Below are 12,931 nucleotides of genomic sequence, written 5' to 3' on the forward strand. Positions count from 1 at the left end.
TGCGGGTAGGTGGGTTTTTACTGCAGCGAAACTGAAACAGTTTTGAGAATTAACTTTCCAGTGGAAAGTTTACTTGTGTGATCCGAAGCATCAGTCCACCAGTTTGACTAGCAAACAAATATTGCTAACTATACCTAATTGCCTTACACTTTATACTTTCTGCATTTTCAGATCCTATTGACTAATGTATTTGACTAATGTAAAATTATCGTGTCATCTCGGGTCAAAGGGTTCTGATAGATTTAAAACTAAAAATTACATGATTAATGTTGTGTACAAATTCTCAATAATTTCAAATTATAACAGACATCTTAAATACATTGGACTATATAGAACAAAATGGGTTACCAGATGTACTATTTTATATGTATAAAGTTTTAAATTATTTACTTCACAGGTAAATGTCATGTTAGCACTGTGATTTGTTATTGATTTTCTGCTATGAATATGTATTAATTTAACCACTTGCGCAGGAATATCTTGTTGAGCAATCGTCACCTTTCTCCCACCACAATATATAACGAAATAGCTAAAGCAACGCACGTTCAGGTTAAATGATTAGAAGCATGACATTACCATCTGCACTTAAGATCCGACCCGATCTTACAATTTGTAATGATAAAGTACGTAAGTTCATTCACTATCAGTATAATAATGTCTATAAAAGCGGAACACTACACTTCGGCGATCAGTTATTAATATAATTAAACACTGTACGGTTGACTTTGATAGTTTTGCTTTGATCGTAACAGTTTATATTTCGTTCAGAAATATGATCGAGAAAATTTGCATACCGGCTTTCGCGGAGCTAAGCGAGTTCGCTAGTACAAGTGTTAGTATTTTTTCATAATTAAATCTATTCAGAAATCATAGAGAAACAGGTTTACTATACTTAAATAATAAACATGTCTTCCTGTGCAAAGTTGTTCTTCCTGTGTCTATATTCAATCATTATAAAAGCTCTCGTTCACTACCTTAATTTTAAGATTAGCAAAGAGAACACAGATAGATAGATCAAAGTATTATAATATTGTGTTGGGTACTGCGATGTCATATCAACATTATAATAACAGTTTATTATGAGGTGGATATTAAATCATAGATAGACATTTCCATTCTATTGTTATAACTGTCAACTAATCGAATATAAACTAGCTAAGTTAGTGTTGTTCCAACTAAAGGTAGTAAATTATTAAACCAGAAATAAGTACAAAGTATTGAAGCCTTAAAGCGCAAATCTGACCTGCACTTTTTTTTTTGTATATTTCCTTATTCTGAAATGGGTTTTAATAAGCCATTTTTATTTAATAAACGTTGAAGAAGTTCCATTAAAAGTAAAAGCCTATTTCTTTTACGTTAAAGCGATACTGATAATCTTTTTACTTTCATGTTTGTCTCGAGTTTTATAAATTAAATTTAACGGGGGTTGTTCGAAGGATCTTATTTTATTTTCGCAGCTTTCCTCTCTATTTACGTGCATATTCCTAAATATTAAGTACAGAACAACCATGAACTTATTAAATATAATCAGATAATTTTATGTAGGTATTTACTAAATCCAAACATTATTTAAAACTCAAATCACAGCAATATGAGAGACGTTATTTATGAATATGCTGATAATCACATTTGTATACACAGGTCAATAAAATAATATCTTAATTATAAAAATTCAGAGAATAAATTTAATCAGAAAAAGCACATTAGGTAGGACTTTAGACTTAACTTTCGTGGGGCCGAGTTCGAATCCCAGCACGCATCTCTAACTAAATCACTTACTTCAACGGTTTCGGAAAACATCGTGAGGCAAACCGCATGCCTGAGAGTTCTCCATAATGTTCTCAAAGGTGTGTGGAGTCCACCGATCCGTACTGGGCCAGCGTGATGAACTACGGCCTTAACCTTTTCTTACTGTGGGAGGAAAACCGCGCCCGTAGTGGATCGGTAGTGGGTTGATATTATGACGATTATAAGAGCATAAAAGTTTATATGTTTCGGCGATATTCTCGAAAATATAAAAGTGGTATCGGATATGCTTAGCTATATTTTTTTCTAAACCTGTTTCCTTTGTTCACAGGCTGGTGGTAAGGTGATATTCGCTAGTGACGACTTCTTCGCAACATGTGAGAACATGATAGCAGACTCAGATCCGATCTTCATTGCTGATAAGTACACGGAGTTCGGAAAGTGGATGGATGGATGGGAAACGCGCCGGAAGCGGATGGCTGGCCATGATTGGTGCATCCTGAAGTTAGCTACGAAATGCGTTGTCAGAGGTACGTGTTGCATGCTGCACATTTAAAAAATGGAAAAACACGTCTAAACTACTTTTAGATATAATATTTTTTCATCGCTGTTGCCCGCTTTTCTGGTCCACCTTCATTTCGGGTTCTTTACAAATGCTGTGATTGGTTTTCCTGGGATAAAAGTAGCCTATGCTACTCTCCGTCCATTCAACTAACTCTATGCCAAAAATCAACTTGATTGGTTGCTTAGTTAGGGCGTGAAGGAAGGACAAACAAACACACTTTCGCTTTTATAATTTTAGTAAGTATGACAGTGTCAGGGAGCTTCATTTTAAATACTTTCATAATTAAAAGTCGTTTGATACATTTACAACTTTACTTAAATTGCGTGTTAAGCTTAAGTTAAGAATTAATTAACTGTTTAAGTATTTTTATTTTCGCATTTTTTTTTGGTTTGGAAATTTCATATTTTTTTAGCTTTATGATATGTTCGCATCAAGAATGCACAATTGTATACACATGCCAAATAGTACTATAGTTTTTATTATAGTAAGCAGTAGATTATAAAAATATGTTCAAAGAAAAATATGAGCGGACGGTCTGCCGTAAAAGTTTACTTTAAAGTTTTGCATAGTAAAAATAAGAGCACTTTTCGAGAAAATGCATTGAAAAATTGTACGTTTTATTTGTTAATAAATTAACAAAATGGACATTATCTAATTATATATTAATTATACTAAAACATCCTAATGAAGCGAGAGTGCAATTTAGTTTTCAATTAATTCAGCAATATTCTATTATCTACGTGCTTTAATTTAAATGCATTTATTAAATATGTCTAACCTATTTGGAAGCTGCTTTTATTTCAAATGTGTGTGCCTGCACATAGTTAATAACTAAAGCCTTAAAAGAAAGATAGATAAGTAGATAGATGGATAAAAAAACTTTATAAAAAAAAATACAAGAACTCAAATCTAGTTTAAAGTTCAAATATTAGAAAATTAAGTAACAAAATACATGCCAAAACCTTACTAATTGTAATATAATATACATATACTTACTATATTAATTATAATAATATTAAAAACCTGCAGTTTGTTGGTATGTTGGACTACTAGTCTAATTTGAAAAATATTTATTCTACCCATCGGTAAAAGTAATATTAAGTATGCATTTTTGAAATAGAATAAAATATTATATGTTTTTATTTTGAATTAAAAATCTTTTCATTGTTTCAGGTTTACTAGTAGACACCGCTTTCTTTACTGGGAACTACGCACCCAAGTACTCAATCCAAGCAGCCTGTTTGACTCCTGAAGGTACGTTGTACTCTCGAACATATCAGTTAAAGAGTTAAATTACAGTGTTTTAATGTTAGTTATACACAGACTTATATTTAGGGTCGCAGCAGGGTGCTGAATAAAAACATGTTAAGACTAATATAAATTTTAAACTAAATCCTTAGCCTAGGTCTTACAATTAATTCTCATATAAAGGGTGGTAAAAAACAGTGGGCTATATATTATTACTATATAAAATAAATTCTACACTATTCTTCAACACTATGACTTTCTACATAATATGTTTGAAAAGTTAAAGATATACGGATTAAGTTCATTTATAAGTGAAATGTTATCTGGAACCGTCAGCACTACTTCTTATCATAATGGCACGCAATGCAATAAAATATTCATACGAAATTAGCTATTACGCTCGGTCGCAGTTTAGCTGTATTCTGGTGTAGTAAACCTATTTTAGTTGTTTTATTGATTTATTATGCAAATATGGCTGCAATTGAAGTATAATGATAATTACAGAAAAATAAAAAGTATGTGAAAATAAAAATAACCTAGTTGTTATTCAAATTGGATTAACTGCTTCATAAATGCCTCTCCTTTACATGGTCGGCAGTCAGCTTATAAAAATTCTCCTCTTTTACGGCTAAACAGAATACTTTCGGATCAGCACATAGAGGTCGATATGCGAGTTGGTGTGGCCTGTCCCCAGTGCCTTAGGATACACGGGTTAGGATATCTTGTTTATTGTCTAACATGTTATAAAAATCGTTGAAGTTGACTAAATTGTATCTAAGCTTAGATGGTATTAGTTCAAAAACCCTCTACTTCCTGAGAAAAACCTGTGCATACAACCTAATGATGATAAAAAACGTATATGCTGTATTGCTTCTCTTGTTTTTATTTTAGTGTAATTTTGTGTGACGTTTAATAAAAATTTCATGATTTTTTTAAATGAAATACATTGCCAGCCGATATGTCTGGTTACACATTTCTTTCAAATAGAGATGAAACTAAAAGGGTAGTGTCTGTCACTAGTTCATTATTACCATCAGCCTATTTATGGCCCACTGCTGGGTAGAGGCCTCCTCTTTCATAAAAGAGAGGGTTTTTGGAACTTGGATCCACCATGTTGATTCAATTGTAGAAGGTTGGACCCCGCCTATTGAACTCTGGGCTTGGTACTGAGAATGTTTCACAGAAACGTCCATTAATAATGCTGGGCCGAAACCGAGAATCCAGGACTTTGGGATCGAAAGTCAAACAATGCTGACCACTAGATCCACGAGGAAGTTATAGATGTACCAGGGAATAAGAACGCGAAATAATTAAACACTTTATTTACAGAGGAGGCGTTATTACCGGAAAGAGACACACAAATGGGGTCGGCGTGCACCGAATGTGACTTGGAGCGGGTGAAACAGCTTAGCTCTGACAAATGGGAGGAAATTGTCCCTATAACGGCGCTCCGGCCGGGCTATGAGGATACCAGGATGAACTACCAGAAGGTTGGTTTGCTTAGGCCAATTATCTGTGAAATTGTTTTTTTTTTATTTATTTTTTCTAGTCTATACTAAACCAAGGATTTCCATTTACACAAAAAAGGTTTTAATTTTTTAGGGCAGTTTCATTTGTTGTTCTGATTTACTTACATACTTTTTGCACACTATAGAAAATTTAGGAAAGTTCTAATACTAAAAGAAGAAGGTATTATCGCTATCTCCTTCAGATATTTATTCAGTTTATTGGCACTGATTTCAGTTTATTGATATAAAGATAGAATTTTGGCAATATAACCGTTTTAATGTTAGGAATAAGGACATTTGAATTCACCTTTTATGAAAATTTCGGGAAAATATTTATTTACTTTTTATCTGCATCAGTGTCTATGAATTTGGCCTTGATAGGTCATATCAAGGCCAAATTCAAATCTTCTAAATCGTAAATCCATCCAGTTAGTGCTCGAAATTACCGTTTCTTAACCAGTGCGATTGATTTTCGCTTTGCCAACTAGGCCACTGTCTTAAAATATAATCACGACATTAAAACTGAATCATAGTATTAACAAATTTTCTCCATGTACCTATTATGATCAGACGTAACCGAAGTTAAATAGAGCGTTTCACATAAAAAGCTAACAGTATCAATTCAAATTAAAATGGACATTGACCTTTCTGACCGTGACATACAAAAGTGTACTCTATCAGAAACATCGATACAATAAATAGCATTATATTGAATTACACAATTCGTTATTAAGGTTAAATCAATGACCGTAAAAATTACCGAATAAGCCAGTCTGCGAATATTACAATAAGAGTGTGATTCCATTCAGTGGGATGAAGCGTGGCTGTGTAGGAATAAACCAATCTGAATATAGAAGATCTTTGCTAGATAATCGATAGTAGGATAATGGATATTACGAAAAAGGGCTTCAGAGAATAGACCTACCACAATGTAGATAGTGTATACTGTATACGTTCAACAAAATATTATAACTGATTGAAACATATTGTCACCAGGTTGTATCCGATGAAGCGTTCACACATGTTAGAGTGAACATTTATCCCGACGGTGGTATAGCAAGACTACGAGTGTTCGGTGAAGCGAAACCAGAAGCACCGCCCAGTGATCAGTTGGTGGATTTGGCGTCTTTACTGACTGGGGCTACTTGTTTAGGTATGTATATGTCACTAACTGTTTATTCAAATTCACCCACATTTTGGTTTTCTAAAAATCCCACGGGAACGATAAGCTTTCCCGGAATAAAAATGTTGTCCAGAGTTAATGAGGTGGTTTAAAGGCATAACACCGTGTTAAGAGTTAAAAATTAAAATTACCGGTAGTGTTTGAGATATCCAGGTCCCTCATTCTTTGGGAAATAGCTAGCAAGAATGTCCATGCACGGTGGTAAAATAGTCTATTATATTTTAATCCAGCGGTAATGTTTTCCGAGCGTTTTTCGAAATGTAAAGAATCTTCTGTCTATTTCTCAAATAAAGCTTTATCATATGTTGCAATTTTAATAAGATCAGCTTAATTATTGAGTAAAAAATAAACAAATGTATACACTATTATAATATTAGTATATATATCTAGAAACTTTCCCCATAGTAAATATGTTATTGTTCACGAAGGACATAAAAGTTGGTTATCTTAAAACACGTTTAGTTTTACAAATTGTATGCTAATAACATCTATTGATAAAATACACAATCACACTAACACGAATTTCAACTTTGTAACGACGTAATTAAGTAGGAAAGCAAGTATAATTTGGCATATCAACACTGGAATTTACGTCCAGATTCGGAATTCCAACGTCCCCAAGATATGCGAGGACTAATAGTGGCGCGTCCACAAATTCTATCCCAAGACGATCCAAACGAATTGCTGCAATTTCGCAAGCTGCAGCACGTTAAGACTTCTCTTTGTCACGATAGCATTTATGCATTTAAATTGTGAATTTGTCGCCCGCTTAAGCTGTGACTACTTAACAAAATTCTACAGAAATAACGAGTCAAGTAAAGTTAAAAATGCATTTTTTAATTCAAAAGAAGTTAATGACATAAATTTACTAGATGAGTCTGAATAAAGAGGTTAAATAACGTCCACCCAAGTTAGTAAATAGATGCACGAGCACCAAACGTATCGGTATCTTAATGGCTGTAAAATAGCTAAGATACTGGTCTAAGGAAAATAACGGTTACCAGTACCAGTTGATAATCTAAGCCTTCCAAACCACATCCGCAAATCAATCGGTCTAAACTTACCCCTCTCTACCTATTAATTATATTTAATTTCTACTTTCTATAAATCTGACGATAATCTAATCTACCTCCGCTAATTAATTAAAGAAAATTAATATAAATAATAATTACGTGCAATCAATTTTAATTTAACTTGAAACAAAACTTATCTACTTATTAGTACAAGAGTGCTAGATGGGAATCTACTAACTTCAACGATCACTTAGATAACACTCATTAGTATTATGTCTACAAATTCCACCTCTGGAACAGTGCCAGCAAAGATTATTGTCGCGATAGAATTAATCTACTGAACTTAAAGAGTTGGTTGCTATATAATTTTCTTTTTATTTTATCCTGGTAAATAATAGCAGGAAGTAATTTATTTGTTATCGTATGATCTTTTACAGCAAAGTATTCCGTTTCCATGTTCAAGCTGAAGTGAACATTTAGGGGCGATAATTGAAAATAACTAATAAAAAGTATACCCACAGGATATTCCAATGCACACTACGGCCATCCAAAAAATGTGATAAAGCCAAGAAGAGGAGAAACCATGGCTGATGGATGGGAGACAGCAAGGCAACTGAACAGGCCAGAAATTCTTGAATCCAGTGATGATGGTACATTAAAAACTACAGGTAAAATAACTGCGATTAATTTTATTACAAATAATTATTTACTTTTTTGTCAGAGGAACTTAATAGACTGAAAATGACAACTACACTAAAATTTACGATTATTTCAAATCGATATGTGTTTTAGGAGATTCTGCAAACGAAATACGCCGCAGGGGTAGGGGTGGGCCGCTATTAGTTTAAATTTTATTAGGTCTTGCCAAAATTGTATAAAATGTTTAGTGTAATGTTTAGGTTATTTAAGTGTTTATTGTATTTTATCTGTTTTAGGAGAAGAATGGGCAGTTTTCAAATTGGGTTTCAATGGAAGAATCCAGAAGATTTGTGTAGATACGGAACACTTTAAAGGCAACTACCCAGACTCTATAAAAGTAGAAGGAGCTCTTTTAGTCAACGCTGAATGGGCGCATTCAAAGCCGGTTGTCTGGTACAACATATTAAAAGCAAGCAAGGTTAGTATTGATTATGGCCTTTCAACAATCCATAATGAGATTCGCTAATACTATAGCGATATATGAAACTATCTGGGAAACATCCCTACCCAAGTTTAAGTACTCTTAAATTCTCATGGCTACTTTGAGCCGGTTGCAGTTTTTTCTAGGAGGTTGCTTTGGTAACTTTTTAATAGATTCTTTTTCTTTTACAGCTATCAGCCCACAAAGAACATTGGTTTACTTGCAATTCGGACGTCATCTCGCATATCAAAGTAACCATAGCACCTGATGGTGGCTTCAGCAGGATTCGGGCGTTTGGCCACGTTGAACAAACTATAATTTGAAACATAATCAATGAAATTGCTCTTTATTATTTTATTTTAGATCAAGTGCTTCTCAGAATCGGTTGTGGTCTTGTCAGTTTTGATTTTAGAACAGTTTTCTCGCTAATAATATGTTTTTACTTGATCGGTTACATTTTTTAACTGGATTCACAAATATTGATATTCAAGTTTGTTTCTTCAAACCGCACTATTGCCAGAGCACTTACTTTTGCCTCAAATATATATTTATGGGAGTGGCTATTTACCTAACATAATTATAGCAATGATAAAATTTTGTAGCTGGATTCTGTTCAGGTCGTTATTGATTGTACAATAAACTTTTCCTAAAGTGACAGTTCTGAATGTAGTGACGTCAAAAAGTAAAATTAGACTAAGACAATATTGCTGTGCCAATTATACCTATGATTCTTTCGCCATACAAAATAAATTGTTTTGTTTCAATTCATTGTATTAAATATGAGGAGCTATGGTGAATTAGAGCTACTATTTATAATTATCGTACGTGTTGAAATAGTACATTATTTATAGTGTTAATAAGATATTTTTGTATTTATTATTAAGATTTTGAAAAGTATTATTATTTTAAGTTGCAATGTAAAATACTAACGTGAAGTTGTTTATACTTTTTAACTATTTAAAACGTTGAAAAGACAGTAATAAATTTATTAATAATATTTTTATCTTATTTATTTGCATTTAACCCTTTTGAATCGAAACTATTAACTGACTGAGCCGACTGGCGCAGTGGGCAGCGACCCTGCTTTCTGAGTCCAAGGCCGTGGGTTCGATTCCCACAACTGGAAAATGTTTGTGTGATGAGCATAAGTGTTTTTCAGTGTCTGGGTGTTTATATGTATTTTCTAAGTATTTATTTATATATAATTCCTAAAAATATTCATCAGTCATCTTAGTACCCATAACACAAGCTACGCTTACTTTGGGGCTAGGTGGCGATGTGTGTATTGTCTTAGTATATTTATTTATTTATTTATTTATTTATTAACTGCAATTATAGTACTACCGGTATAGGTGGTGATAGCCTAGTGAGTAAGGCTTCGGCTTTCCTTTCGTGGAGACTGAGTACGAACACCGGTACGCACCACTAACTTTTCGGAGTTATGTGCGTTTAAATTAAAGCAAAGCACTTGCTTCAAACGGTGAAGGGAAAGTGAGGAAACCTGCATGCCCGAGAGTTTTCTATAACGATCTCAAGGGTGTGAAGTCTGCCAATCCGCACTTGTCCAGCGTGGTAGACAACGGCATAAACTCTTAATCCTTAATAAAAAAAGGCCTCAATCTTAGAGGAGACCCATGCCCATGCAATGGGGTTGATGATGATGATCATAGTACTCAAGGATGGTTAAGAAGTTATGTAAATAAGAGAGTGAAATTGAGTTTGAAAGGTTTTAGTAAATCCGTTTATGAATTAGGAGACATGAAAATCGGGTATTATTAATTATTATTATGAGAAAAAACAGAATTCCAAAGTCCAAGGTATGATGATGATGATGTTAATTATGAGAACCAGACCCAAGGTTATCCATCAAGTTACCACAGTAGTTTCTTGATTATATATAAACTCGTTGTGCAGTTTACTAGGCTACACAAAATTGCTAAAACATTCAAGGGCAATTGTATATTATTTTAAATCAAATTACCTAATGAAATCTTTGAGATGTGAAAAATATCTTAAAGATAAAAAAGCTTGGGTGTGAATTGCTCTGGCTTCATAGCTGAATATAAATTAACAGTGAGATGGTGCTGTTGTGGGCTCTTCTTAGACCAGGGCGCGTTTGGAACCCTCTTAGCTTCAGGTTTAAGTTGGCGTACGAAGTTATCAGCATCCCCTTACAATTATGAAAACATTTATGTATGAACGTTTCATAAGTGCCTGGGATAGGCCTACATGAATAAAGAAATTTTGAATTTGAATTTGATTGATGGTCAGTAGATGACCGATCTTAGGTCTTTACTTTTAGTAATTCCCTCTAACGGATATTTTTATGTAATACTCGTTAAAGGGAATTACACAATTGATTGTTTATATAAAATTAGTGATAAGATGGTAACCTTTTAACTGCTACAACAAAGTTATCTCTTTCACGCCGGTTGCTCAATCATCATCAGTTAATCATGCATACAGTGCATAGAGCATTCCGAAGACACGTTTCAGTTATATTAACCTATACCAATACTATATAGAGAAAATATGTTTGTTGGTTTGTTTGTACCGAATAAGTTCAGAAAGTACTGGACCGATGATAACTAATTCTCCACCAACAAAGCTTAATTATCAGGAAGGCTATAATTTATTTAAAAAAAAAAATTGGAGATCCCTTAGAAAAATGCAATAATATAATCCAAAGTAGCAAATATTTTTCCTATACAATTCATTACTTGGCGTGCGCTGAAAAAACTTTGAAACATAAAGTAAGTACTACAATATTGGAGTACTTATTATTATTTCCTACAAAAAGTCCGCGAGGTTATATATCTAACTATTAATTATTATTCAAGTAAATTTATTTATTTATTATTTATTTATTAGCTTTTCAAGGGAAACAAACAGTACATATAAAAGTAATGCCGTATTTTTATATCACATAAACCAATGAAGTTTCCACAACTTAGTTATACATATACGAAAACATTAACCACAACTGCTTAGGAATAAGCACCTAACAAGCGAAAATTATACAAAAAAAAAAGAAAAAATTAAATTAAAAGAAAAACAAAAACTTTAAAGCTTAGAATACTTATTTTGCCATAATAAATTACCTAAAAGTGCCAATTTTGACATGAAGAATGTCCGTCTCACAATATTTGCTGTTGGAAGCATTGCACGCACGAGATAAAAACTTATTTGCCGAATACCTTGTCTTCCAGCTAGCCCACGCAAAAGGAGGTTTACGTTTAAAAAACAAAATCGATATTACTTAGAAGAAATGGGGAGTCAACTAAATTATGTATTATTTTACATAACAACATTTGATCTCTTAAATCGCGTCTTCTAAAGTAATTTCAGTTGTAGATATACTGTGATCAAATACTAAATTACAACGTTTAATATAACGCAGAAATTTATTATAAATCCTTTCAATTGAATCAATGTACACATTATATTTCGGATTCCAGCATGCTGATTAGTACTCAAGAATAGATCGTATTAAGGCATTAAATAAAAGAACCAGAGTTGAAATAGTTTTATAATCAAGGGTATTTATTTATATAGCAGCAAATTACTCTTTGATTAATTTTCATCGGAAATTTAATTTATCCATAGTGTTCTCGAGGGCGTGTGGAGCATAACAATACGCACTTGGCCAGCGTGGGTGAATTTGGCCTAAGCCCTTCTATTACTTCCACTATTCTGAGTGGAAACCCGTGCCCTGTGGTGTGCCCATTATAATAATAGGTAGTGAGTTGAAGATGACGATGAGATTGTTCGACACCCTGTGTACGTCAATTCGCAATTCCTATGCAATTCTGGATGAACTATTTGACGGGGGGGAGTTATTTGACTTAACTGAGAAACAAAACAAATACTGAATAAATAAACCGAGTCCTCATCCCAAGCTATAGCTAAACCCAAGCAGAGCTAAAATTAGCTAAGCTAAGGAAATGCACCTTACCTCGGATAGAATGAAACCGACCAGGTTTCAAAGGTCATCCGAGCAACGCAGCCTATCTCAGCTTTCGTGAAAATCCACTTTTATACAACAACAAGTCTAAGTTTCGAAACACAGGTACTTACACCCATTTTTAATAATGACACTTAAAAGGTGACCTAAATTTAAAGTAAAAACAATTAATGTTTTATTGCCGAATAGTGTCTTCACAGTGTAATTTTCCATTATCTTTGCTACGATTGATACAAGAAAATGTGTATTACGCTTATTTCCCAGTTAAATCATGAATTGTTTGGATTTATGGTATTATCACTCAAACTAAATGTAAAAGTAAAACGGAACAAAGAAAAACAAACCAACAACCAGTTGGTTTGTTTTTGTTGGCAGATCAGAATATAGTTGTCACCACCCCTTCTCTACAGCGAGTGTCGTACCAGACGACTAAGGTACGAGTAGTATAACGAAACCAAAACAGGCGGCAGCGTCCCCTGTTTAGTGTTCCGGTGCGATGTCGCGTAGAAACTGATTAGGAGTATGACTACCATTCTCCCTAACAGGTGAGCCCGCTAAGATCTTAGACTGCATCATCACTTACC

At 33.6% G+C, this 12,931-nt stretch overlaps 1 protein-coding gene across 1 annotated transcript; it reads left to right on the forward strand.

The window, feature by feature from the left end:
• The first annotated feature begins 712 nt into the window (after positions 1–712).
• Positions 713–9,335, forward strand: LOC120626604 (allantoicase-like). The gene is made up of 8 exons (XM_039894214.1): positions 713–832; positions 2,078–2,276; positions 3,485–3,565; positions 4,889–5,049; positions 6,064–6,220; positions 7,785–7,931; positions 8,199–8,380; positions 8,575–9,335. Exons 1-8 carry the CDS (start codon positions 773–775, stop codon positions 8,704–8,706), a joined length of 1,119 nt encoding a protein of 372 aa, XP_039750148.1. The 5' UTR covers positions 713–772; the 3' UTR covers positions 8,707–9,335.
• The last annotated feature ends 3,596 nt before the right edge of the window (positions 9,336–12,931 follow it).

This window comes from Pararge aegeria, chromosome 9 (assembly GCF_905163445.1).
Source record: "Pararge aegeria chromosome 9, ilParAegt1.1, whole genome shotgun sequence".
In the NCBI taxonomy this organism is placed as follows: Eukaryota; Metazoa; Arthropoda; class Insecta; order Lepidoptera; family Nymphalidae; genus Pararge; species Pararge aegeria.

What these genes read in the sequence shown, in the direction of transcription:
- LOC120626604 (XM_039894214.1), top strand. Translation starts at nt 773, where the DNA reads ATGATCGAGAAAATTTGCATACCGGCTTTCGCGGAGCTAAGCGAGTTC. An exon ending in GCGAGTTCGCTAGTACAAGT is followed by an intron (nt 833 to 2,077) that starts GTTAGTATTTTT and finishes CTTTGTTCACAG; the next exon opens with GCTGGTGGTAAGGTGATATT. An exon ending in TGGTACATTAAAAACTACAG is followed by an intron (nt 7,932 to 8,198) that starts GTAAAATAACTG and finishes TATCTGTTTTAG; the next exon opens with GAGAAGAATGGGCAGTTTTC.